Source organism: Copadichromis virginalis, linkage group LG3 (genome assembly GCF_057382275.1).
Source record: "Copadichromis virginalis isolate Kocher_CV1m ecotype Utaka linkage group LG3, C_Virginalis_male_GT1.1, whole genome shotgun sequence".
Taxonomy (NCBI): domain Eukaryota; kingdom Metazoa; phylum Chordata; class Actinopteri; order Cichliformes; family Cichlidae; genus Copadichromis; species Copadichromis virginalis.
In genome coordinates, this window is record NC_140620.1 from 2576948 (window position 1) to 2602692 (window position 25745).

The window sequence follows — 25745 nt, forward strand, 5'->3', positions numbered from 1 at the left end:
AAAGATGCCAAGCGGATTTACTTTACCAAGTGGATCATCATGGCCTTGCCATATTGGTCCATTTGATTGACCTTTATTATAATTATGAATTTATTTTATTTTCAGTTGCAAACGGGACAGACATGACTGTGGGATAGGACAGGGGGAAAGAATGAAAGAAAGAGGGGGAAAGAAAGAAAGAAAACCAAAGGGGAGAAGAGACGGTGAGAAGGGGGGGAAGAAAGAAAAAAAACAAACAACAAAAAAAACAAAACTCCTGGGTCACCTGTATGGAGAAAAAAAAACAGAGGAGACAGCAAACAACAAAGAGCAACATAATAATTAGGGCTGAACGATATATCGCATTTGCGATAATATCGCGACATGATCAAGTGCAATTTTCTAACCGCAAAGGCTGCGATTATACTGCGATTATAAGGCTGTCCAAATTACTACCATATCCCAGAATTCATAGCGCGGCCCAGCCAAACTCCAGTTTCCAGCAATGGCGGCCGCTACTAAGTTTTAAAATTACTCATACTAATCTTTCTGGGTCACAAAATAAACTTTTAACATATTTTCAGGCGAGAAAGTAGTTGTGTAAACATCAAATATCTGCTCGGTTTATCAAGATATCCCATATTTGCAAAAGTGCTTCGACGTTTTCAGAGGCGTCTGCTACCCACCAGCTCGACAGCTAGCCGGGAGCTCGAGGGTTACTGATGCGGCCGAGAACGGCACAACTCCCGGCACATCATTTTCAGATCACCGCGGAGTTTCGCTGCTCGGGTTAAACGTAATATATAAGTCACTTAGACAACCTAAAAATGTTATTGTTGGGCTTTTTTCAGTGTTTTGTTTGTTCGTGAGTAAATCGGTTTGGCTGAGATTAAAGTTATTAGATTAGATAAAATAAAACTTTATTAATCCCCCGGGTGGGTTCCTCCTTGGTTTTCACACAGCTGACTAAACGTCAAACAGAAAACTTATTAAACAGAAGTATGAGACAGTCGAGAATTTACACCAGTGTCTGGTTATATTTTAGATAGCAAGGAGCAGACGGCCGAGTTTATTAAACTCCACCGAGACAGCGGTGACGCTAATCAGAACTAGACCGTCCAATTTCACGCCTTTAAACTTTAAAGGCGTGTTTGTGTGTGTGTTTATACAATTGCTATTATGTTTGCACTTTATGTGTAATGTTACTGACTGCAGAGATCAGTAAGATGTGTGTATTTTTTATTTATTAGTTTTATTTATTTAATATTATTTTTTAATTGAATGACTGTCTAGTAGTTCACAGATGTCGAAAAACTGAGTGTGGTAAAGCCACTGATTTTGTTTATGTATATTTCTGCAATCTGCACATTGTACTGACTTTCATTTTAATGTTTACACCAGGGTTCCTTGTCAGCACTTTATGCTCAGATGTTTGTAAGCTAAAAATAAACTATTGTGTATGTTCAAATATACTGTTGTGATTGAAGAAGTTAAATAAAAATGTCAGTCATCAATTCATGCATCACCTCATGTCATCATAACAGAGGTCTGTCTTCCAGGAAAGAACAGTTTAAAATTAATGTAATATAGTATTGGCCATACTATATGATGTATTGCTTGTCTTTGTTTAATAATACAGAAGACAAAGACCTTAAAAAATAATCGCATATCGCATCGCAATCGCAATATTGGGGCAAAAAATCGCAATTAGATTATTTTCCATAATCGTTCAGCCCCAATAATAATAGAAAAAAAAAGCCCCATCACAATAAACTAGCTAGCCATAGATATCAATAGTTACTAAATAATAAACAATATTGTGCAGCACGCAAGATAGACAGCGCACAGTGTGCTTTGAGGCAGCAGCCAAGAAAGCTGTAGTCCGCGTCTGTGAATACCCATGTGTACACCTGTGTGCATACCTGTGTGGATCAGCATGCTTGCATTCCAAAGGTTTCTCCATGTAACGATCTGCTAGGGAGTGTGGGGGGGCCACAGCCCCGTCCACCAGGGTATGAAGCGGGTATGGAGGAGATCAAAACTCCAGACATCCAGAGGCCCCCAGAACACAAGAGACCAAGGAAGACCCACAGAGGGGCTTCACTCCACATCAGCCGCTTTGCTAAAACACCGGAGTCGCCACATAAGGACGCTGTCATCAACCACGTTGATTGGCTGCGTATATACGAATCGCATCATTGGCTGGACTGTGGGATGAGGTGGCATCGTTCTAAACACATACGAGAGCAGCCAGTCACTGACTCACACTGCAAAACTGAATTGTTGAAGTTTTAATTTTAATTTCAATTCAGGTTCTATATATATATATATTTGTGCGCAGAGACGTGCCAGCAGCGCGCGATTGCGCACATGCACAGCGTAGAGGGAACGTTGGTCGTAAGACTGTCATTCATTTCCTTCAAGTTCACAAAGGTTTTCAAGGTGTTACAGTAATAACAGTTGCTTAAATTCAATTAGCATTGCATTTGCATAGGTAGTAATGTATGATTGCATTTAGTTAGCAATAAAAGATTTTAAGGAATAGCTTAAAGTACGTAATGACTTTTGTGATCAACTTTATATTCTGTATGTTCTCATAAAAGGTGATACATGTCATTTTTAAGCCTACGTATATTTTATCTGTGACACATTTTAAGTATTTCTTGTAAGGTGGTTCCAAAATGCCCATTTTATTTATGCGCTATGACTAAAATTTATTTCTTTGAATTTGATAAAAGGAGCTCAACAAATGACTGTCATGCTTTTGTCGCCTATTAATTAAGCATTTGTCAGTCTCATCCCCTGACAATCCTAAAATTCAATGCATTACTAAAATCTTCTGTTTACCTGGAACACAGTTGATACTTGAGTAGATACTATTCTACCTTAAAAACATAAACAATGTTCTTCAAAGGTAATTGATCCAGGTAAAAATTATATCATATATTTAAATAAAGAAAATCAATTTCTATAAACATTAGTGTATATATACAAAAAGAAAATGAAGTTCAGAAATTTCCTAGAAACAGTGTTAGCTTAGAGATTACATTGTCCCAGATGTTTAAAACTAACCTAAGTGACTGTTAATGAGTGTGACATCACAGCTGTATTGACAGTCTTTGGGTAATGACAGCATATCCAGACAAAGCCACCCAGGGTTGTTTGGCAAATGTGATGCAGCAGAGGAAAGATTACTTAATATGACTAGTTCAAATTAAGTGGTGACATGTGTGGTACCGTAAATGGTATTAATACAACTGTCAATACAGTACAGCTGTTACAACTACTAATGTACTACCTTTAGTCTTTTTAAATGCTTGTGTGAGTGGAAAGATTTAACCATTTTCTTTCTTTCTTTCTTTTATCTTTTTAGTTTACCAGACAAATGCTTGGATGTCCATCTATATCAAGTACTGACATCAGTGAGGAAGAATATGGTCCTCAAACTGCTGAAGAAAGTGACAGTTCTGCAGAAAGTCTCATACAACACAAAAGAGAGAAGAAAAAAGCACGGAAAACTACTTCAGGTAACTCTCAGGAAGATGTCCGACAACTGAAGAGAAGGTGTACTCGAACTCAATGCAATTCCTCAAATTCAAATGCTAAAGAATCCTCTTCACTTGATGCACAAGACACAAACACATCTGCGTCACCTGCTGCGTCATCTGCTGCTTAGGGGTATAACATGGCATAAAATAATATTATAATTTAACAGAGGTAATGTCAGAGGTGAAGCTTTTATCACCTCCTTTAAAAAATGTAAGTAGTTAAAAAAATTTGTTTACTTTAGATATCCAAAGAACTTTAATATCTCTGGTCCCTTGTAATGAGATGTATAGCAGAATTATGTCACTGAACCGCTGGCTGACCAGGAATTGAAGGAAGCTGGGATTTCAGTTTGTGGATAACTGGGCTTTTTTCTGGGGCCGCCCTGACCTGCTGAAAGCGGACGGTCTGCATCCTACTGGAAAAGCTGACGCTATTTTATCCAGTAACATAGACAGCGGCTTAAAGCAGGTTTGACATTAGGCATTTAGCATTCGGCAGGTCACAGGTGATTAGAGAGCCTGCTAGGTTTATTGGTAGTGCACTGCTGGAGTCTATTAGCTTAGCTAACATGTCCTGTCAGGGAAATCTTCAAAGTATAGTAAGACTGCAAGAGTAACCAGACCTATAACACTGAGATTGTCTGCCACACAAACTGTGTCCTGTGTAGCCTGGAAAGTTTAAGGCCATAGTTTATTACAACTTGAGTTGTAATGAACTTCATTAGCACTTCAAAAGAGCAGTGAGTGAGATCAGTGTATCTGAAAATACAGTTGTGGTGTTTGTGCAGCAGCCTCTCTTGTGTTCTTTTTGGCTAAAGGCAGAGCTCAGCTCCCCCACACAGTACTCTTTCTGTTGAATGCATTATAGATTAAAATATACACCTCAACCAACAGTCAGTACTTTTAATTGATAAAAGACATGTATATATAAATAAATGCATAATGGTAATAATACATACATAAATACTAATGTTTGACAATCAATCAATTAATTCTTTCATAGTTTGCAGCGATTTAACTGTAAACAATGCATTATGGGCTTTTCTTGTACTTATACTTGAGGAATACCAACAAGTACAAAGTATAGTCCAAATGTACCTATAGCTTTTGATATACTTGTCGACATACTCAAAGTATCACATCTGGTCATAAGGGGAGTCGTGTGATTACACACCAACTTGTTCTTCTTTTTGAATAACACGGTTACTGTCTACTTTATTCAGGGGCATCACAAACCACAAGAAGGAAGTGGACTGAAGCAGAAATAAAGGCTGTGGAGAAGACTCTAATGGAGTACATCAGCTCTGGAAAGGTTCCTGGGAAGGCAGAGTGTCTCAATTGTACTGAGACTTCACCATTAGCATTGAAAGAGAGACGTTGGGAGGGAGTTAAGTTTTACGTGAAAAACCGAATTGATGCTTTAAAGCGAGAGTCAGTGAAAAGAAGGTAAGAAGCTAATGTCAAACAAATGGAACATAAACAGCTTCAGTTACTGTTAAAGTTTTCTCATGTTTAGAGAAAAAAAAGATTGCTCATTTCAACCAGGCAATTGTTACAGTGCTGGGTCGGGGACCCAGTGTTCTTTGTTATTATTTACTTTGAAGTTCTGTGCCTCATGTGGATGTGTTTTGCTTTGCCCTCGTCTTTGTGATTTGTATCAGCTGTGTTCCTCGTGTGTTCTGACGCTCCTTGTTATTCCCCTGTGTATTTATGTCGGCGTCTCCCTCAGTTCCGTGTCGCGTCGTACCCTCACCTTGCTGTGTTTCTGCCCGTGTTTCCTCAGTTTGTATTCTCAGGTTAAGTTAGTTTGTGTTCAGCAATAAAGCTGCTTTTTCAGCTCACTTTCGTCTCCGCGAGTCTGCATTTTGGGTCCACCATTTCCTGCCCGTCTACACACAGCCATGACAGCAATGATACATTAGTATTGAAAAGATTGTTTTCTTTGCTGTTCAGGTTAACTTTGAGCAGGGAGAGTTCTTTTTTTATACTGTATATATAAAAGATAAGTTGGGAAGCTAAGCTCTTCAGTTGAAACATTTTTTTTATTGAAAGCAGAGGCCAGTGCACAAATTGTCCAGTGAACAAATACAAGGGGTAATGACAAAATAACAAAAACAATATAAAACTCAATAAATGAAAATTGTAGCAGAAACCATTCTCTGAAATCCAACCAGCACTTGAAAGCTTTTTCATTATACCAGCTTTGATTACACCCTCTAACTGTAAACATGCAACAGTGTCACCTGGTGGTGGTTTGTGAAAAGACATAAAAGCTGTGTCCCCACCAGGTAGAAAAACCTGACAAAAATTGGATTTTTTAAATTTAACAAATTGCGTTACCAAAATAGATGTTTGATCCCTAAAAAAATTAAGAGTTCAAATTATGCCTTAATAATACCTCTATTACATTTAGAAATGTGTCCCCACGCGTAATCTCCTACATGGAGGTCCCCACGTGACTGGAAAAACGTGTATGTGTGTGTGTGTGTGGGGGGTCAGAGTGTGACCCCATAAAATCTTCCCTAAACCTGCTGGTCTCAAAGTCCAGCAGTTCATCAAACCAAAAGGCACTTAGACTAGAACTGACATAGCTACGTTAATCCTACCGTAAAACAATAAGAGCAGGTACGACCTCTCTCATGCTCCCAGGATGTGGGGTGAACACCCTAGAGTGTTACAGACCTCCTAGGATGAGACATTCCTTCAATATGCCACCAACTATATACTTCTACACACAAATGATTACATGCAGTATTCTACCATATGCAAACTTATATCACTAAAAGATTATACTGACTACTAAGTACAATTTTCCATTGACAGAGAGCGTCACACTGAGCAGATCCACCTGACCTCTGAGGATGTGTTACACAGCTTTGTGCTGATCTGAGGTCAGTCTGCAGACACAGCCAGGAGCTGAGCTCTGATTGGTCCTCTCTGACAGTGGGATGATGATGATGCTCAGTGTGAAGCTCACACAGGGCCGCATGAACATGCATGATGCTGATCCACTAACATGCAGACACAGGTAAAAGTAAAACAGCGGGTGGGTCATGTGATCAATGCAGAGTCTGCAGCAGACAGAAGAAGAAGAAACTGAGAGGACAACGCTCCATCGTTAGTTCATACATGAGAGACAGCTTCAGCTGTTACACTGAGCTTCCTGTTTCACATCCATGGAGAAGGACGAGCTGACGGCAGCCTCCTCTTCATCATCTCCAGCTTCATCACATCAGACTGGCTGACTGTTCAGTGGATGAGATTCTGCAACGTTCTTCTTTCTGTGGACAGACAGACACAGACTGAGCTCTGGACTCTGAGTCCAAACTGCACCTGCAGCTCCTCTGGTGTCCAGCAGAGGCAGCAGTGAGTCAGTTCCTATCTGGTCGTTAAGTCTGACGTCATGAGCTGCTTCAGCTTTCAAAGGAACACTGTGGCATCACTGCGAGTTACAAACTGTCTAAACTCTTTCTTTTCAAACTAAAGCATCACAAGGTCCACGTCTAGCTGTCTGTAATGGAGGCGGAGCAAACTGGATCCGCACTCCATGCCTAGTGAACGCTCACGACGCAGTTTGTCGGGGACGCCTACCTCGGCACAACACCTGGTTTGGCAGCACATAGCGAGGCTCCAGATGCTGCGAACTCCAGACCACCGACAGGTCTCGCACACAACAGCCGCTCCATCACGTGACCCACACTGCTCCGACATGCAAAGGTCACTATATTTAATGGATCCTGTTACGTTTTTTCCCCCAATATGTGATCCAGTGATTTAGGTCAGGATTGGACCGATACTGATACGTAGCACCGGCTCGGTCCCTCCCTACTTTATGTATATGTGTTTAGAGAAGCTAGTGTAAGGTTCAGCATGAAGAGGCCACCTGTAGCCACGGGAAGCCGGCGGTAAGGTGTGTCCATGGTGTGATGTGTGTGGCACAGTCATGCTGCAGTCTGTAGGACATCCTGCTTTAAGTCAGCCGCCATCGTTGCAGTGCCCAGAAGAACACAGGGAGCTGCTTGAATCGTCCAGTTGCTCTAACACCATAATCACCACATGTTTTGAGCCTCATACTGGCAGACTTAGATCATGTCACACAAACGCCAACGTAATCCTCACACACCTGCACAACTGTTTGCTGACTTCAGCTCAGCCTTCAGTACAGTTAATAAACTCAGCAACTTGGGACTCAGGAGATTGTTCTCCAGTCCACACCAGTAACACCATTATAAATGTGCTGATGACACCACCATCACAGGACTGATGGACAACAGCAATGATTCAGCATCTGAAGCGATGGTGTGACGACAACAACCTGCATCTGAACACAGCCGAGACCAAGGACATGATAATGCACTTCAGCAGAACAAAGGATCTGAGCACTCCACCCTCTACATTGATGGAGGAGGTAGAAAGGGTGGAGAGCTTCAAGTTCCTCGGAGTCCACATCTCGGCCGACCTCACCTGGTCCACAAACATCTCCCACCAGGTAGGGAAAGCACAACAAAGGCTGCACTTCCTCAGGAAACGGCGTCAGGCCCAGTTACCCCAGAGCTCCACCATGAAGAGCCTTCTGACCTCCTGCTGCACACTGCTTCAACTGCTGCACCGTGGAGGACAAGAGGAAACTGCAGCGGGTGGTGAGGGCAGCAGAGCGGCCAATCGGCACCTCACTGACCCCCCCCTCAGAGACCCCGCCCCCCCTTCCCTCTGATAAACACTGCAGGTCCATCAGGACGAAGACAAACAGACTCAACAGAAGCTTTTACCCACAGGCTGCCCACCCTGCAGCCTGATTGGAGGATAACTCTGCTGCCAACACTCATGGACATCACACCTCATTTATACATCATATCTGTATTTACACTATAATGCCACCAACATATACACTGTGTTTGTTCTGTAGCACCCCCCCTTACTCACTTACAGAAGCACCCCCTTACTCACAGAGGCCGAATCAGTTATTCAGGCCAAAGTGTCATCAAACAGATGAATCACATGGGGCCAAACGTGGACTCACCCTTTAGACACACGAAATGAAGGTAAGCGCTGGGCCGCCTTGTTGCGTCTCCCGACTGCAGCTTTAATGGTCGTCATCAGGGGCTCTGCAGAAGAGAAACACAGCAGTGAAGCTAACGAAGCCTCAGACTGAGGGTCATGTTGTCATGTGATGGTGGGTCAGAGGTCTCTCCCTGCTGGATGACAGTTACCCAGCATGCCTCTGGGCTCACACGTGTGTGCAGAAGCATGTTAAAGATGATCCCTGCAGTCAGCACTCTCACAGTAAAAGGCATCAGTACGAAACTTCATGCAGGAGCTGACATCAGCAGCTGCTGCCAGCTCACTCTCTCACTGACCTTTGACCAGGAGCGGCACTAGCTTGAGTTTCATGGTGTTCACAGCCCTGTCGTGGAGGATGCAGAGGTAAACTCCTCCATCTGCACAGACGGGGTTCCTCAGGGTCAGGCTGAGGTCAACTTCAGGCCGATTCAGCTGGTCGGTCTTCGTCTCCTTGGGTGGGAATGACTCCATCTCTGCGCGCTCTCTGTAATCTGTGTGCTGTTGGTCATGTTTGACCTGACCGTTCTCAAACACGCACACCTTCTTGTTTTCATGCGTCACAAAGAACCACTCCACTTTGACGACCTCACCCAGGCAGCATGTGTGTGTGTAGGGCAGCAGGACAGACGGCGCCCCCTCCGTCACCTCCAGTGGTGTCAGCTGACTCACTGTGGACAGAACACAGGGACAGACTGAACCACAGCACGGGCAACAGGTTTAACCAGCTGCTTCTTCACCCGTGACCATCACATAAACAGCCCGTTACCATGGCAACATATCATAATAGTAATAAACTGATGAATGATTTCAGTTTGTAATCTGATAACAATAAATAACTTATAATAATTTAACAATAACGCAGCTTTGGTTTTACTCTGACTGTGCTTTTATTTTGAAACATCAGGGGTTGTGTCCATGGAAACAGTAGCTCATGCATACTAACACTGCTGTTGGTTGGACCTGGCTACCGCATCACCTCCACCTCACCACCTAACAGCCAATCAGCTACTGGTTGATGATGTCATTCAGGCTGATTGGACGTACAGGAGCCGACAGGTGCGTGTGGAGGTCAAAGGTCACAGACTAGTTGCAGTCACACACAGCCTCACCTGTCATGAGCTTCTCTCTTTGTGTCACGCGATACAGGAGGAAGAAAACGACAGCACCGAGGAGAACCACAGGAACCAGGACAGCGGGGAGGACTTTGGGCCAGACAGGCGGCGGAGGACGTTCTGTAAGGAACACAAAGAAGCAGAACATCATCCTGTACGACCTCTGACCTCTGATCATGTTCTCCTATTTGACCTTCTAGCTGAGCGCTGCTGAACCACACAGACCTGTTTAACCAGTCAGTGACCAGCGTCTGTGCTGCTGATGGTTGAAGCAGCACAGACGTCCTCTGTCTGTGACTCCATCCTCTCTGGACCTGACCTTTGACCTCATCAGGGTCAGATCCACAGCTGGAGTGAGGGTCTGAAGCTCTGTGACTAATGAGGTCAAGGTGGATGCTGATGTCAGCAATGACATACTCGTTAAGGTTTCCACGGAAACACAAACCTGCGTAAGCCTCTTCTGTGTAACTGAACGTGTTCACATACGTGAAATATTTCATGTTGCTGAACTTTCTGAATGCGTGTGATATGATTCAGTGTGACCTCTGACCTGAACCTGCAGCACTGACCTTTGACCTTCAGCTGGACTTCAGTCCTCTGCTGGTCCGCTCCATGTTTGCGGGTGACACAGGCGTAGGTCCCAGTGTCGGTGAACGTGGGCTTCCTCAGAGTGAGGCTGAGGTCTCTGGTCTGCAGGGTGTCGGCGGACATTGATGTTCGGTTGGAGTAACGCTCGTTTTGGTTGATAGTGTCATCTTTTCCCTCCACGATGGCGTGAACGATCTGAGAAGACAGATCTTCGCGTTTCCACACAATCGCATGATCCTTAGGAACAACCATGTTACAGGGCAGCAGGACAGACTCCTCCCCCTCAAACACCTCCACCCCTGATGCATGCTGGGACGCTGAGGACACAAACACAAGTTTAATCAGTGTGGTTTCCATGGTAACCTGACAGCGTGAGCAGGTGAACAGTTACCTGCAGCTGAGCGTGGGGCTGAGAGGAGGAGATGTCAGGAGTTTATCAGAGAGACTGAGTGCGTGAACACGTCTGAGCCACAAACACGACATGGTTGATAAAGACTTCCTGTGTGTGTGCGGGACAAACCGTGTGCACTGATGGGAATCTGTTTGTGTCTCTGTGCAGACGCAGTTAGTAAACTGTGCACCCACATCTGTTACACCTGCAGATGTTCTGTCTGCTGGAACATCTGGAGCACAGCTGATGTTCTGCACGCTGTGAACAGAAGCTCCACACCTGCTGGCAGCTGCAGCTCCACCCTCCTCCTGTCACAGTAAACTGCACAGAGGGGAGGAGCTGCTGAGGTCAGCACGTCAAACAGATGTGCAGCGCAGACACACACACACCAGCAGCTCCAGATGTTTGATGAAGCGCAACTCCATGAGCTTCCTGCCGCAGCAGTGGCTCACACTGCGAGTTCCGCCCAAACATGGCGCCCACAGGACATAACATAAATCACCAAGAGCAGTTGTGTGTGTGTGTGTGTTACACAGAGAGCAGTGTGTGCATGTAATCTGCTCTGAGCCTCGCGCGTTGGTGACATGTGCACAGATATGATCAGAGAAAAGTAGCGCGGTCACGATAGCGGCGCGTTAAAAATCTTTGCGCGTTTACATTCGTATTTACGGCTCCGCGTGTAGACGCAAACGGGGAATTCATGGTGCGTTTAAGTACCGTTCGTACGCATGTACGTATGTTTAGCAGCAAAGCTTCTCTTCCAACTGTATCTCTAGTAAATGGACAACACTCACAAATATTGATACTAATGCTGATAATCATAACCGCTGTTTGTCCCACTCACAACTTTGATTAACTGGAAATTGTCTTGTAGCAGGTTAAGGTAACGACATGTTAGCATAAAATCATTAAGCAGAAACCAAAGAATTATCAACAAGTACAGATACTGTCAGTAAACTTCAGCTTTCTAATAAATATATGATCCTTATTCCAGTAAAACATTTAAGCTGTGTGGCATCAGGAGATGGATTAACTTCGTTATAACTTTATTATTGTTTGTTATTATTTTGAAAACAGCATCTAATCCCTCAGTGTGGACGCTGCTCTAAGAACAGTGCCGACAGACTTATACAGCTTCAAAATAAAGGAAGAAGCTACTCTCAGCTTCTCCCTCACCACAGCACTGCAGGTTTGATCTACACAGGATGATTTTCTCGACGCAAAGCCAGGATAGGTTCGTGTCTCCGCCTGGAACTGACGCAGTGACGTTTTATTAACCGCTACATCGGTAGAAGGCAGATTTTCAAAATAAGAGCAAATGAAGAAAACATCGCCTTTTTGAAATCTCCATAGATATCTGGGGTTTACGGGGTGCACTCAAATGCACCACAAATTCGCCCTTTTTACCGTACCACGCGATATAGATGCCCAAGCACTTTTTAAGACTCGTTAGCTCCCAGCTCCGCGGTGACAAAGGGCGGAAATCTTACCGAGAGCGAGGATCACAAACAGCGCACACATCTTCATCTTCATCATGAATCCAGCTGTTAACCATTCCTCGCCGTCAGTCCCCTGACCGTGGTCGGGAGACACGAGGGGAGATGCTTCCTCCAGGGCCGAAGTTTGTCCTCCTTCGGGGTTAACTCCCTTCACTTTTGTGGAGTAGTGAGGCAGACAGAAATCAGCCGAGGCACCGGAGAGTACTGAAGAGATGAGGCTTTAATAACAGTACTGCACACTTTGGAAACACACTGCATAGCCTGTAGCCCGTTAGAACGCTGCTCCCGGTCGCCCTCTACCCATGACACACTCTCTCACTCTCTTTTTCCTCTTTCGCTCCCCGCGTTTCCTTCACGCGCATGCTCACACACACATTACATACACTCCCTACTGCACCCAGTCACACACAAGACAGCAATTCCTGCAACACTACCCCCACTCTGGATGGCAATTAAACAATAATTCCACTCCAGCATTGTAATGCATAAAACTGGTACACAATCCCCTTTACCACTTGGAGCCCACAGGAGATAAAAGTGTTAGCCATTACCGCATATAAGGTGAGGTATAGTATCAACGAGTGCACTTCAGTGACAAAGAGGTTGGCTCAAGTAAGGTGTACATACATGTGCAAAATAAAGCATTTCAAGTCCTGTTAAGTAGAAAAGAAATTACACAATTGTAACTATTACATGGCGACCGGGAATAACCAACTTATCCTAGCATCTAGGAAGGCACAAATACAAATGGATAAGTGCATGTAGCTAACCCCGTAGGTCCTTCAGATACTTTTTAAAAAAAAAAATGTAAACACTGGAACAATGAAAAAAAAATATAACTCTTTTAAACCATTGTAACTAACAGTATAGGAGGCTGAAACGATTTAAACTTGAACCGAATCTTCAGTCCTACTTGGAACTGTCCATGGTAGGTAAACCAAGTTAAGTGATCCACACTCCATACCGGTCTGGAGCTCTGCGCCGACGAGTTGGTCGCTGAAACTGCTGGCCCGGGTGGTCTGGCTCACCCACCACACCCCCACCATTCTCATGGTCTACATGGGAAGGGGACGATGGGACAACCACAACCAGAGCGGGATCAGCTGCAACTGAGACAGAAGGCTGAGAGGAGCTGGGGCCATTACCAGTTGCAGTAGAGAACAGACTGTGCAGACCCAGATCACGGTCTGCTGGGTCATCTTCTAAAGCTGGTGGTGGGACCTCTGTAGGGGACCACTGATGAGCCTGATCAAGGACCCAGGTATTGTCCAGTGGCTCGCGGCAGCGATAATGCTTTAGCTGGTCATGGTGGACAACTTTCACTTTAGACCTTGGGTTCTTCTGGATCCGATAAACTAGGTCATCCAATTGTCCCAGGACAAAGAATGGTCCTTCATACGATGGGAGGAACTTTCTGACCTTGTTCTTGACGTGACGTGTTCCTTTGATGAGATACCACACAGGATCTCCAGTCTTATACTGTGTGTGGCAACAGTTCTTGTCATATTGCCTTTTTGCGCGCTTGACTGACTCACCCAGGGCTTCCCTGGCGATGAGGTGGGCCAGCTCCAGCCGCTCACGCATTTGTTGCACATACTCTGGAACTGAGGGTTGGTTGCCTGGATCAGGAGGTAGACCTGCGACAAGGTCCACTGGCTCACTCAGTTCTCGGCCAAACATCATGAAGTTCGGGGTGAAACCTGTAGCACTGTGTTTGGTCGCCCTGTAGGCCATAACAGCGTACGGGATCATCAGGTCCCAGTCCCAATGACAACGCTCTGCTGTGGAGGCCAGGATCTTCTGGAGAGTGGCATTGAAACGTTCAACCTGGCCATCTGACTGGGGCCGGAATGGCGTTGTATGAGTCTTATCTATGCCAAACAAACTGCACACCCCTTGGAACACATCAGATTCAAAATTGCGTCCCTGATCACTGTGTAGTGCTTGAGGTATCCCGTAGCGGCACACCCACTCAGACGCAACGACCTCGGCAACGGTTGCAGCCCGTTCATCTGGGATAGGAAAGGCTTCAGTCCACTTTGTAAAGTAGTCTTGTATCACAAGCACATATCGGTTTCTGCGCTCTGTCTCATTCAGTGGTCCCATAATGTCCAGCGCAACGCGCTCCATTGGGGCTCCTACCCGGACAGTTCCCATCGGAGCTTGCGGTGTCTTCTGGGGTCGGGCCCTGGATGCACAGCTGGTACAAGTACGGCACCAAAGAGCGACGTCTTCCCTCATGTGATACCAATAGAATCGGGTTCGTAGTCTGGCCACAGTCCTCTCGACACCAAAATGTCCACCCACTGGCCCTTCGTGCATCTGGCCCATCACTTCTGGTTGTAGCTTACGTGGCAGTACGATTTGGGGATAGAACTGGGTCTCGTCAAGGCAGTAGAAGCGACGGACCAGAACTCCATCTCTGAAGTAGAGCCGTTTCCATTGAGCCCAGTATGTCTTAGTTGCTGGGCTGCATGGTGAAACAATAGTCCATGGGGGGCGCTCACTGCTGGCCTCCATCCAGGCGCGTATGGGTGCAATGTCTGCATCAGCGTCCTGGGCTTGGCTCAGCTCCCCCATGGTCCAACCATGAAACAGAGAAGCAGTATCAAGGGTTTTAGCCACATATACTTTCTCAGTCAGCTTTACAGTGTGTGTATTAGTGGACATGTTCTGGTGTGATATGTCTGTTCTAGTGTGAATTGTCTGTTCTGAGATGTCTGTGTTGATAGAAGTGTTTTGACATAAAATGTCTGACTTTGTAAGAGCAGTTTGGTCTAAAGTCTTTGTTTCTGGTGTGGTGGTGTTATGACTTACCCCCACTAGACACACCGCTGTAGTAGCCGGTTGTCCCTCCACCCTCACCGGACTCAGCAACAGGGAGCTGGTGTCAGAGTCCAACTCGCATTGAACTGCCTGATGACTGGTCCCCCCGAGATGCTTGGGGGGGTCCTGCACTCTGCATGGACAAGACTGGCGACAGGGTCTTCTGGAGAGGCTATCAGCATTGGTGTGCACTCGACCTGGACGGTGGATGATCTCAAAGTTGTACTCGGCAAGCTTCTCGAGCCATCGAGCTAATTGTCCCTCTGGCTCTTTCATTTTTGTTAGCCACCGTAGACTGCTGTGGTCTGTGCGCACTTTGAAAGGCCGTCCAAGGAGATACTGGCGAAAGTGGGACGTGAAATCCACGACGGCTAGTAGTTCACGTCGTGTGGTGCAGTAGTTTTGTTCAGTTCTTGATAGCTTACGACTGCCATATGCCAGCACACGTTCCACGCCCTGTTGCATCTGTGACAGCACCGCGCCGATGCCAGTGTCGCTGGCATCAGTGTCTAGTGTCATTTCTCCATGGTCAAGTGGATAGCCAAGAACAGGGGCAGAGGTGAGTCGACACTTCAGCTTGTCGAAAGCTGCTTGGTGCTCAGCATGCCACTGAAAATGTGCATTCTTCTTGGTCAGGTTGTGCAGGGGTTCGGCTATAGAGGCAAAATCTTTCACAAACCGGCGGTAATATGAGGCCAGGCCGATGAAGCGTCTGACCTCCTGGATGGACGTAGGTGTGGGCCACATCTGAACCTTTTGAACTTTGCTGGGGTCGGTAGCCACACCATGCTCGGATACCACATGGCCAAGATAAGCAACTTCGCGGCGAAAGAGGCAGCATTTGGCAGGTTTCAGTTTCAAGTTAGCTTGTTGAAGTCTATAGAATACCTGGCCAAGCCGTTGCAGCATCCCCGACACGTCCTTAGCCAGCACGATGATGTCGTCCAAGTAGACCAGGCAGGTCTCCCACTGCATGCCAGCCAGGACGCGGTCCATCAGCCGCTGGAACGTTGCCGGGGCATTGCATAGTCCAAATGGCATGACGTTCCACTCAAAGAGGCCTGTCCTAGTGCAGAAAGCGGCGGCCCTGCGTGCTCTAGGCGTCAGCTCAACCTGCCAGTAGCCAGATGCGAGGTCTAATGTGCTGAACCATCTGGCAGTTGAGAGTGTGTCCAGCGTGTCCTGGATGCGGGGCAGCGGGTAGGCGTCTGTTATGGTGCGGTCGTTGAGAGCCCTGTAGTCAATGCAGAGACGGTATGTCCCATCTTTCTTACGCACCATAACGATGGGCGAAGCCCAGCTGCTGCAGCTGCGTTGGGCGAGACCGCTCTGTAGACTGTCGTAGATCTGCTGATCAGCATTTTGCTGCTTTTCCCCTGCCATTCTTCGTGGATTTTGTTTGACTGGGGCACCAGGACGGGTTATGATGTCATGCTGCACAAGGCTGGTTCGGCCCAGGTCAGCAGGCCCTGTAGAAAACACATGTCCATAAGTGCAAAGCAAGCGTTTCAGTTGGAGCTGTTCATAGTCATTGAGGTCTGTGGAGCTCTGGGCATAGAGCTCCTGCAGGTGCAGAGGAACCACAGGAGGGCTGGTCAGAGAGTCTGCAGCTGGGGAGACCATGGAGGGTTCCACGGCCTCAGCTGGCTGGAGGAGCCCGGCAATGGATCCCACCTTAATTGTTACTGCTTTATTGCCAAGGTTAAAAAGGCGAAGTGGGACAGCTTTAGAAGGCTGTGCGTTGACTAGGACTCTGGCGATAAGTACTTTGTGCTTCTCAACAAAACCTTTGGTGGGACTAAGCATCATGTCACCTCGAGCTGCTGCACCAGGATGCACGTTGCCTTTCACCATATACTCTTGCCCCGGTTCCACCACCACAGTTCTAGCTATTCTCACTGCGTGTGACTTTGTACTGGCTTCGGTTTGGTAGTAGAGCACCTCTTCACCGAAAAGGATGATGCGGCGTTTGCCAAAATCAAGACGTGCTTCAGCTTGAGTGAGGAAGGGATGCCCAAGCAGCACCTCATTTCCTGCTATATCTGCCACCAAGAAATCAACATCCACCTGTCGATTGTTGATATTGACAGGTATCTGGGCTTCACCTAGCACCGGCACGTCCCCAGGTCCCACACCAAGCAAGGTCTCAACAACTGAGGGCTGCAGTGGTGGTCTCACGTCTGGGTGGATGGAGTTGTAGTAGGGCAGCGGCAGCACGCTCCTCCGGGCTCCACTGTCCAAAACAGCACATACCTCCACTTCGTAGAGGCGCATGGGGATACTCATTTCTTGGCTTTGGCACTTAAGGTGGAGCACAGTGGGTTTTGGGCTGTCCCAAGGGCTACTGTTCAATGTTAAGGCCTTGGTGGTTTTGTGAGGGGAAGGGCACTGCTTTTGGACATGGCCCCAACCTTGACAGTTATGGCAGCGAACCCCACTCCTTTTAAAATTTCTGTGATTGTTCGGTGTTGTCGAGGGTGTGTGTGGGACAAAACGATTCGGTGAGGGGCTAGCTGCAGGTGCATGCTCAGCAACAGTCTCATCTCTGTCTTTTTCTCTGACGACGGCAGCTCGGGGCCGGCGTTCAGCTGCGTTACGGGCTCCTTGCTGCATGGCACTGGTTACATAAGATGCAGCCCTTTTAGTGGTTTCGTGTCGGTGGGCTATTTCGTATGCGCAGGCAAGTGTGGCTGGGTGCCTCTCTAGCAACTTCTGTACTATTTCTGCATCACCCAGCCCATTGGTGAAAACTTCAACAGCTATAGAGTCTTGTTCAATCTCTGCTCTATTACCATATGCAACAGCCACTTTCCCATAAATGTCATCTCTGAAAACATGCAGGGCCTCACCAGGTTTACGCACTCGCTGCCTCAGTTCTACAGCAACAGCAGCTGCATGGTCAGAAGAAGGGCCATATGCAGTTTCCAGTTCGTCCACCAGGCGGCGGTAATCCCATTTGGATGAGCGGGGATTTCTGTGGATAATGGCCCCTGCTGCTCCAACTAGGCAGAATTTAAGCTGAGTTGTCATTGTTTTTTCTGACCAATAGTTGGCTTCAGCGCAGCTCTCAAACCTGTGCAGAAATTCCTTCCACGGTGTGGTGCCGTCATATTGGCCCGGACGTAGGGTGGGGACTCTCTCTCTAGTGTCACCGTCCTCTTCACTGTCAGATAGGGGCTGACGGGGCACACAGCGGGTCTTGCCTGGTTTCGAGCGGGGTTTATGCTGTGCAGTGATTTCCCCATAGCTAATGGCTTCATTAAGGCTACTGGAAGGCATACATTGCATGGGTGTATTTAACATTGCGTTAAACTGAGCCGGTGTGCTGTGTACAAAACTGTCCATGTGAGCGGAGGAAAATGGGTTTGAGTCTGGATAGTGGATTTTCATTTGGGGAGTAGGAGCTGGATAATAGTTCATGCTGCTGCCTGTGTTTCTCTCACGGCCGTAGCTGCGGCATTCAGCATCAACGAAGGGATTCGTGCGGGAAAACTGCGGCCGGGCAGGACCATCGGGCGGCGCGAATACACACTCTCCATTAGCGTGTGTGTTAGCACAACTTTCGGCACACAGGAATGGGTTCATATGTTCACATTTAGTCACAGCTCTGTCTCTGTTAGCTTCCCTAATGCTCGCGGCACCCTCGGAGACACTGGTCAGCGATATGAACGGGTTGGAGTAATTGGTCTCAAGTCCGTACTTTTCACGAGAATGGCGAGCAGCGGCCATCGCGAGTTAGCTTAGCTGCGGGCTAATACACTTGTAATTACAGTCACTCGGCTTTATCGTTAGCCGCTTTAGCCTGTCGGTTTTTCTCTGTGCTCACCACTTCTTTAACAACGTGAGAGGGTCCCTTCGTGGTCGCCAGTGTTAACCATTCCTCGCCGTCAGTCCCCTGACCGTGGTCGGGAGACACGAGGGGAGATGCTTCCTCCAGGGCCGAAGTTTGTCCTCCTTCGGGGTTAACTCCCTTCACTTTTGTGGAGTAGTGAGGCAGACAGAAATCAGCCGAGGCACCGGAGAGTACTGAAGAGATGAGGCTTTAATAACAGTACTGCACACTTTGGAAACACACTGCATAGCCTGTAGCCCGTTAGAACGCTGCTCCCGGTCGCCCTCTACCCATGACACACTCTCTCACTCTCTTTTTCCTCTTTCGCTCCCCGCGTTTCCTTCACGCGCATGCTCACACACACATTACATACACTCCCTACTGCACCCAGTCACACACAAGACAGCAATTCCTGCAACACAGCTGATCGCCTTTAATCTCTCTGAACTAACCCCGCGGCCACATCGCGCTCCTCCGTCTCTCCGCTGACGCACAACTAAAAGTAGTTCTTCTACTTACACCGGAAGCGAATCTGAGCCATCGGAGCGTCAAAAGACACTTTCAAAATAAAAGAACGCAGTTTCAGTGGGAGAAACATTTCTGACCTCCCAGCCCATTGTTCCTTCAGTGGGCTGCTTTCAGTCATTGTGCAAATGTGCTGTTTATAAGGTTGGAAACATGCAGTCAGCTGAGACTGAAGACGTCACCTGATGAAACCAGCTCACTGAATGAACAATGGGCTGTGAGGTCAGTTCCTTGATCATTAATATTGTCATGATCATTGATCAGTGGCCCTGGATACCCTCCACATACTTGGGGAATGCTTTTTTATGGACTGGAGCATGTTCTTAACAGATTCAGAACATCATCCTCATCATCACATCTACCGTGCATTCAAAATGTAAAGCAAACTTAACTCGCTCTAACAATAACCAAAACTTCCATTGAGAGAATATTGTGAAATCTGAATGTTTCCTTTAACTTGAGATCAGAAATGGAAAGAAATGTTTGCGTCAGTTACATCACTTCTGTCATGGTCGTGCAATCAGACCGTGTGGAGAGATTAATGGGATCCAAGTGCAGATAACTAGAGATGGCCCGTGTGAAGCTGACGCCCCGGCACTGTGTCGAGGCTTGATTCGTTTGGCCAGAGTCAGGTGATCAGTGACATCCTTCATTTAGAACACAGTCAGGGATTCAGTGGGAAGTGAATCATTCCTGGGATCTGTGGAGTGTTTTGATGGTGACAGAGTCACTGATCATTCTGCTGGAAGACACGGAGGCAGCGAGGCAGAGAGGAGCTTCTGTCACGCATTTTCAGTATTTTGAGCTGACTTTGTTCAGGTGGGCTTGCCAGCTTTGTTGTTCACTTTTGTTTTGTGTGTCTTTATTTATGTGAAAAACTTGTCTTTGTGTCTATATGTGAAGAAAATGTCTGAACAAAACAAAAATCAGCTTTTCATAATATAAATATCATTAAATAACTTTAGAAACACAATTTAATAAAATAAAATATATATTTTATTTTTTAAAATAAGCTTAAAATGTTATTCTACAAAATGTGCAGCAATGTGTTTATTCTTTTTTATCTGGCAGTCTGTGGAAGAGTTTCTGTGCTGCAGCGTCTTCTGCTCATGTGAGAGGATTTCCTCTGAGGCAGGAGAAATTATCTCCAAGAACAGAAACTCCGCCGTCGCACAGTGGAACAAATTCTTTTCTTAAATAAAAATGAAAAGGCTTACCTTAAAGGCGTCATGCTTTTACTTTACAAGTTTTAAAGTGTTTTCCTTTTCCGGTTCACGATCAGTTCGACCCCCAGGCCAAAAATGTGTAGAAGGAAGTTGGCCTAATATCACATTTATAAACATACCTGTCCAGCTGTCCAGTGATTAATTGCATAAGTACCTCGCAGCAGAAGCATACTCCATAATGTGTTGTACATTATGTGTATATTATATGTGTTTTTATCTATTGTATTTACCAACATCAAGAAGTCACAAGCAAAGAAAGACCACAGCACGGTGCACGTTTCAACAGCAACGTTTATCAATCAGATTTATTTATTAAACAAATAAACATAACAATTCGCACAAAGGTGACCCGACATCAGGCAGGATTGTGACCTCCACTCTGTAGAGTGGGAGGTCACAGTGAAGCAGTTTGTTTTCGTTCGTAAGGCAAGGCAAGGCAAGTTTATTTGTACAGCACAATTCAACAACAAGGTGATTCAAAGTGCTTTACAGAGACATTAGAAACAAGAACAAATAAAAAGCAGGATTTAAAATTGATTACAGTTTTTCTCAAATGCTAAAACACATGTCACAAACGTTACCACCAGGTCCCCCAATGTCCAAACACAACACCCTTCTCTAAAGCTACATAAACACAACCACACCTTCCCACTGCAAAACTCAAACTCCCACACCAAGAGAGCAGCTCGAAGCTGTCAAAACTGTAAACACTATACACAGCATTACACACTACAGCAAAACAATTGAAAACACAATGCTCAATTTGTGAGAAGGTTCTTTGTTTCATAACTGCCAATGCATATTTTAGAAGCTATACAGTAACGGATCGTCGTAGATCTCTGCAGAGGATTAGGCATTTAGATTTGTGAGTTTCATATGAGTAGTATAAATCTATAGAAAATCCTGCATGTACGTACACTACTGTAACACAACTCAATGCAAAAACAGAATCTATTGCACACAACAGTAATCTTGAAAACATGAACAGGGTGTGAAGTTTTTTTATTTACGTTATTCACACCACACACACACCACAATCACTGTGCGGCATCATGTCGCTGAGCTGTTGCTCGCATCTCGTCCGTAATGATGGTGCGAGGTTGTCTTGCTCTCCCTCCTGGACCTTCTCCTCTCCCATGTTGGCCTTCTCCTCTTCCTCGTTGGTCGCTCCTCTTCCTCCTCTCATTTGACCTCCTCTTCCTCATTGGCCTGCTCCTCTTCTTCCAGGGCCAGCTCTTCTCCCTCCTCTGCATCAAATTCCTCTTCCCCTGACTCTGCCTTCATCCATTGTGTTTGTTTGGAACCTTCAGCATACTGTGCACTCTGAACTTGCTTTTACATGTGGGTACAGCATTAGCAACAAGTGTCTTCAATTTTGAGTCATTGTGTGTAGTGAATGACGCCAGGTGTGTTCCCTGTGTTCAAAGATTGGTGACTGTGGCAAGCATTTTGCATCACATGGGCTTTCATTTGAGGATATGAGCAGAGTTGTTTTGCAACATGTGTTTTAGCAAGGAAAAATGTGTTTAGATTTATGAGTACAGAGGGTTGTGTTTTGTGAATTGTGTCTTCATGTGACATGTGTTTATGGTACTGGAATATGGTGGCTACATTTAGTAAATGTGTTTAGACTACTGGTCATTTGGGTTACAGGATTGGCTTTTGTGTTTTAACATTTGAGAAAAACTGTAAAATCAAGGCTGTGCTCAGTGATTAAATCATTAATTAAAAGTGTTTTCCCAGCTAAAGATCTAACGTTTAATAAAGCCAACTTAAGTGTTTTAGAGGCATTACTTGTCCCCTCGTGTTTGGGAGCAGTCTGTGGCACACAAGGTATGTTTACTATGTTTAAAGATCTTTTAGAGTGCAGCTCTCTGTGTTTTGACCAGGCCACATGTCTCCTGTCACCTAAAAGTACAGAGATTTTAAAACCTTCTAGTAAACAGGGTCCCAGCTTCTCCTGGGAAAAGTCATCACTGCCATAATCCTCACAGCCCGGACCCTCCACACATCACACATCAGACTGCGGAGACAGGGCATGAAGAGGAACTAAGGGGGGCAGGGCTGGGCAATGTGACTTCGATTGCTCTGTTGAGGGTGGGGCTCGATGGCGAACCTTTGGCCGCTCTGGTGGGGGGTTTATGGGGGACAAAAAGGGATTGGGACGGGGGGTAGATCTGAGCCCAGCATTGACCCGCTCCATCATCTCCTCAGTGAATTTCAGGTGTGGGGAGGAGGGAGAAAGGGAGGGGGAGGAGGGTGATGGCCTGTCAGGGGTTTGGGGGACTGGGGAAGGTCGTGGTCCCTGGTCCTGGTCGTTGGTGTTGTTGAGAGAGTTGGAGGCAAATAGGGACCCCTCTTCTTGCCTTAGATGTCTCTCCTTTCTGAGGCTCTTCCTCAGATGCCATGGATGTCTCTCCTTTCTGAGGCTCTTCCCGGGTGGGGGCAGATGGAGCTCCTCCTCAAGGTTTCTGCTGGGCTTTGTCTGTTCTTGGAGTTCTGTTTGTTCCTCTTTATGAGATAACTCCTCGTTTATCTCAGCCTTGGCACCAAGCACGGATGGATGACGTATGGAATAAAACAAGTTGGAGGTGAACAGTTTCACCCCTGACTTGTTAAAATTAAATCCATTTGCTTTGAACAGATGCCTGCGTTCCCAAAAAATATTAAAGTTGTTGATAAAATGCACTGAGTGGTCAGCACATGCTGATATAAGCCATTTATTCAGTGTAAACAACCTGCTGAATCTCTCGTCTCCTCCTCTGACCGGCGGTACAGGCCCACTGATGAATACAGCTGCATTCAGAGAGTTTACAGTATTTAATCGTAGATTCAAGCTGCGCTTCATATTTGCGGCCACCAGAGGTCACCAGAGAGGCCTGTGCTGAAACGCTTTGAGCAATGAACCGGTGTTAGGATCAAGCTTCAAAGCTTCAGAAAGCTTCATGTGGCCATCACTACAGCCAGCAGAGAGATAGGTGCAGGTTTAACAAAAACGCCTTTATTTGGGCTGCACAACAACACTACGATAAACTAACAAAGACGTAAACTGGGACAGCTAAACGCAACGGTGTGAAATACAAAGAAAAACAAAGAAAGAAACAAATAACACAAAAAAATCTGAAACTAGGAACCGGCGGCACAAAAACACCTGGGATGACATGCAGGACGATAAACAGACAACCGGAAAAGGAAAAGAGGGAAACGCACTGAAAATACTCAAGAACAGGAACACAGCAACATGGCTGCGATTAATCACATGTGACAAGGCGGGCAAGAGAGCAAAGCTGAGGGCGCTGACACGAAACACCGACTGTCAAAGTAAAACAGGAAATACAAGACAGACGCAGACTTGACCCTGGAGCACGGAAACATGCGTGGAGGAGAAGTGAGGCGCGAGAGCAGAACAGAAAGCAGGAAACACCAAGTGTAGGACAACAAAACCATAATACAGAGAACGAAACTGCAGCCAAACACACAAAACACTGGTAACAAACCCAGGACAACCTCCACTAATGTTGTGTTACAAATAATTTCTTCTTATGTGCACGTGGCCTTTCAGTCAGTCCATGAAAACAGAACTATGATGTCCAAAGCAAACAGCAAGAGAGTCTCCAAACAGGCCTTGAAATAAAATTGTGGAATCGTGTGAATATACAGCTCTGTGTGGAATGTGTCTGTGACTACTTTGATCCATGATGAACATGTAGTTGCTGCTGTCTGCACCTCTGTTTGTGTCCTCGCTGGCAGGAGAGTGGATAATAATGACTTTAAAACTGTCACAGTGGATTTTTAAACACACAAGATGAAATGTGTTCTTTCAGCAGACAAATCCACAGCATGCTAACATTTCACATAAAAGAACAAAGGCTCGTCACATAAAAAACTGACTGTAATGTCATAGCTCATTCAGGTGGTGTCTGAGGGGTCCAACACTTGGGTCATCTTCAGTGCTTCATGTGCTTTCGCTGGGTTTTGGGAAGCTGGGCAGACCCGTGTGGGAACACTTGTTTTCTAACGAAAACACCAGAAACCAAACAAACCCTGTGGGTGAAGGACACCTGTGTTCACATTTAGGACAGAGAACATGGTTTGAAAGAGGAGCGAAAGAGCCATCTATGTGCACTGTGAAAGGCCCCGCCCTCCGTTCAAAGAGGGCGGGGCCTTTCACAGTGCACAGTGCACAAAACTTTAGGATTAACAATAGGTGTGCCGTTTAATAGGCAAAGGCAAAACGAATGCAAAACCAAGCATGAACCTAAACTGGGTTAAATTTTGACACACAAACAAACAACGTGGAGCAATCGCACACAGACGGATTGTTACAGCGGGTGGGAAGGGCCAGCTTTACTTACACAGCCTCAGATTTTTACAGTTAGATGTAACAGATGTAACTTCCACTTTTGATTAAGATCTCTCCGTCTGCATATTTCTTAGGCGTCTTTATTAAGCTCTTATTTATACATGTCTACACATTAATAGACACCGTGTGCTCCGTGACATTATAGTCTTCTACTTCTGCTTCCATCGGTTTGCATTTTAAACTCCCGGCCTTTCAGGTTGTTATGAACGACTTATATTTCTAACATTTTGTGATGTAAGTGAACCGCGCTGCTTTTTTATTGTCTGTGTGATGGAATGAGTTAAGACATGAGTTATTAAAACAATTCTAAATGACAGTGTGACGGCCATGGTACTTTATGAGGGTCAAATGTGTAAGGATGATGTTTCTCAATGTAAAACTGCAAAGAGCTTTTGGACACAACATTTTAGAAACAGTTACCTCAGAACCGGCTGAACCTGCTGATATTCAAGCTGAAGAAAATTAAAATGTTTTTTTTGTTGTTGCTCCACAGATTAAAGAAAAATATGTTTAACAATTCAACAAGACCTTCAACACATGTACATTCAAACTTTGGAACTGTCACGGTTCGGCATGGCAAACCGTGGGAGGTGTGGGGAAGGAGGACCCAGGCGCGGTGCTCAGTGTACAAGCAGTGCGTTTATTTACAGTGTATGGTACAAAACAACAATAAATCCCCGTGCTGTCGTGTCTCTCTGTGAATAGTCCGTGTCTCAGCACTCCTCGTGCTGGCTGCTGTCTGGCGCTCCACTCTTCTCCTGGGGACACAATAGACGCAGCCGTCAGGACACATAT

General features: G+C 45.9%; 1 protein-coding gene across 1 annotated transcript; it reads right to left on the bottom strand.

Moving 5' to 3' along the window:
- Window positions 1-5550: 5550 nt before the first annotated feature.
- On the bottom strand, window positions 5551-19357 carry LOC146712291 (uncharacterized). Its single transcript, XM_085452019.1, has 7 exons — window positions 19257-19357; window positions 12170-12220; window positions 10270-10605; window positions 9698-9820; window positions 8885-9256; window positions 8548-8632; window positions 5551-6808 (listed from the first exon to the last, which is right to left on the bottom strand). Exons 2-7 carry the CDS (start codon window positions 12213-12215, stop codon window positions 6760-6762), a joined length of 1011 nt encoding a protein of 336 aa, XP_085308145.1. The 5' UTR covers window positions 12216-12220; window positions 19257-19357; the 3' UTR covers window positions 5551-6759.
- Window positions 19358-25745: the final 6388 nt, after the last annotated feature.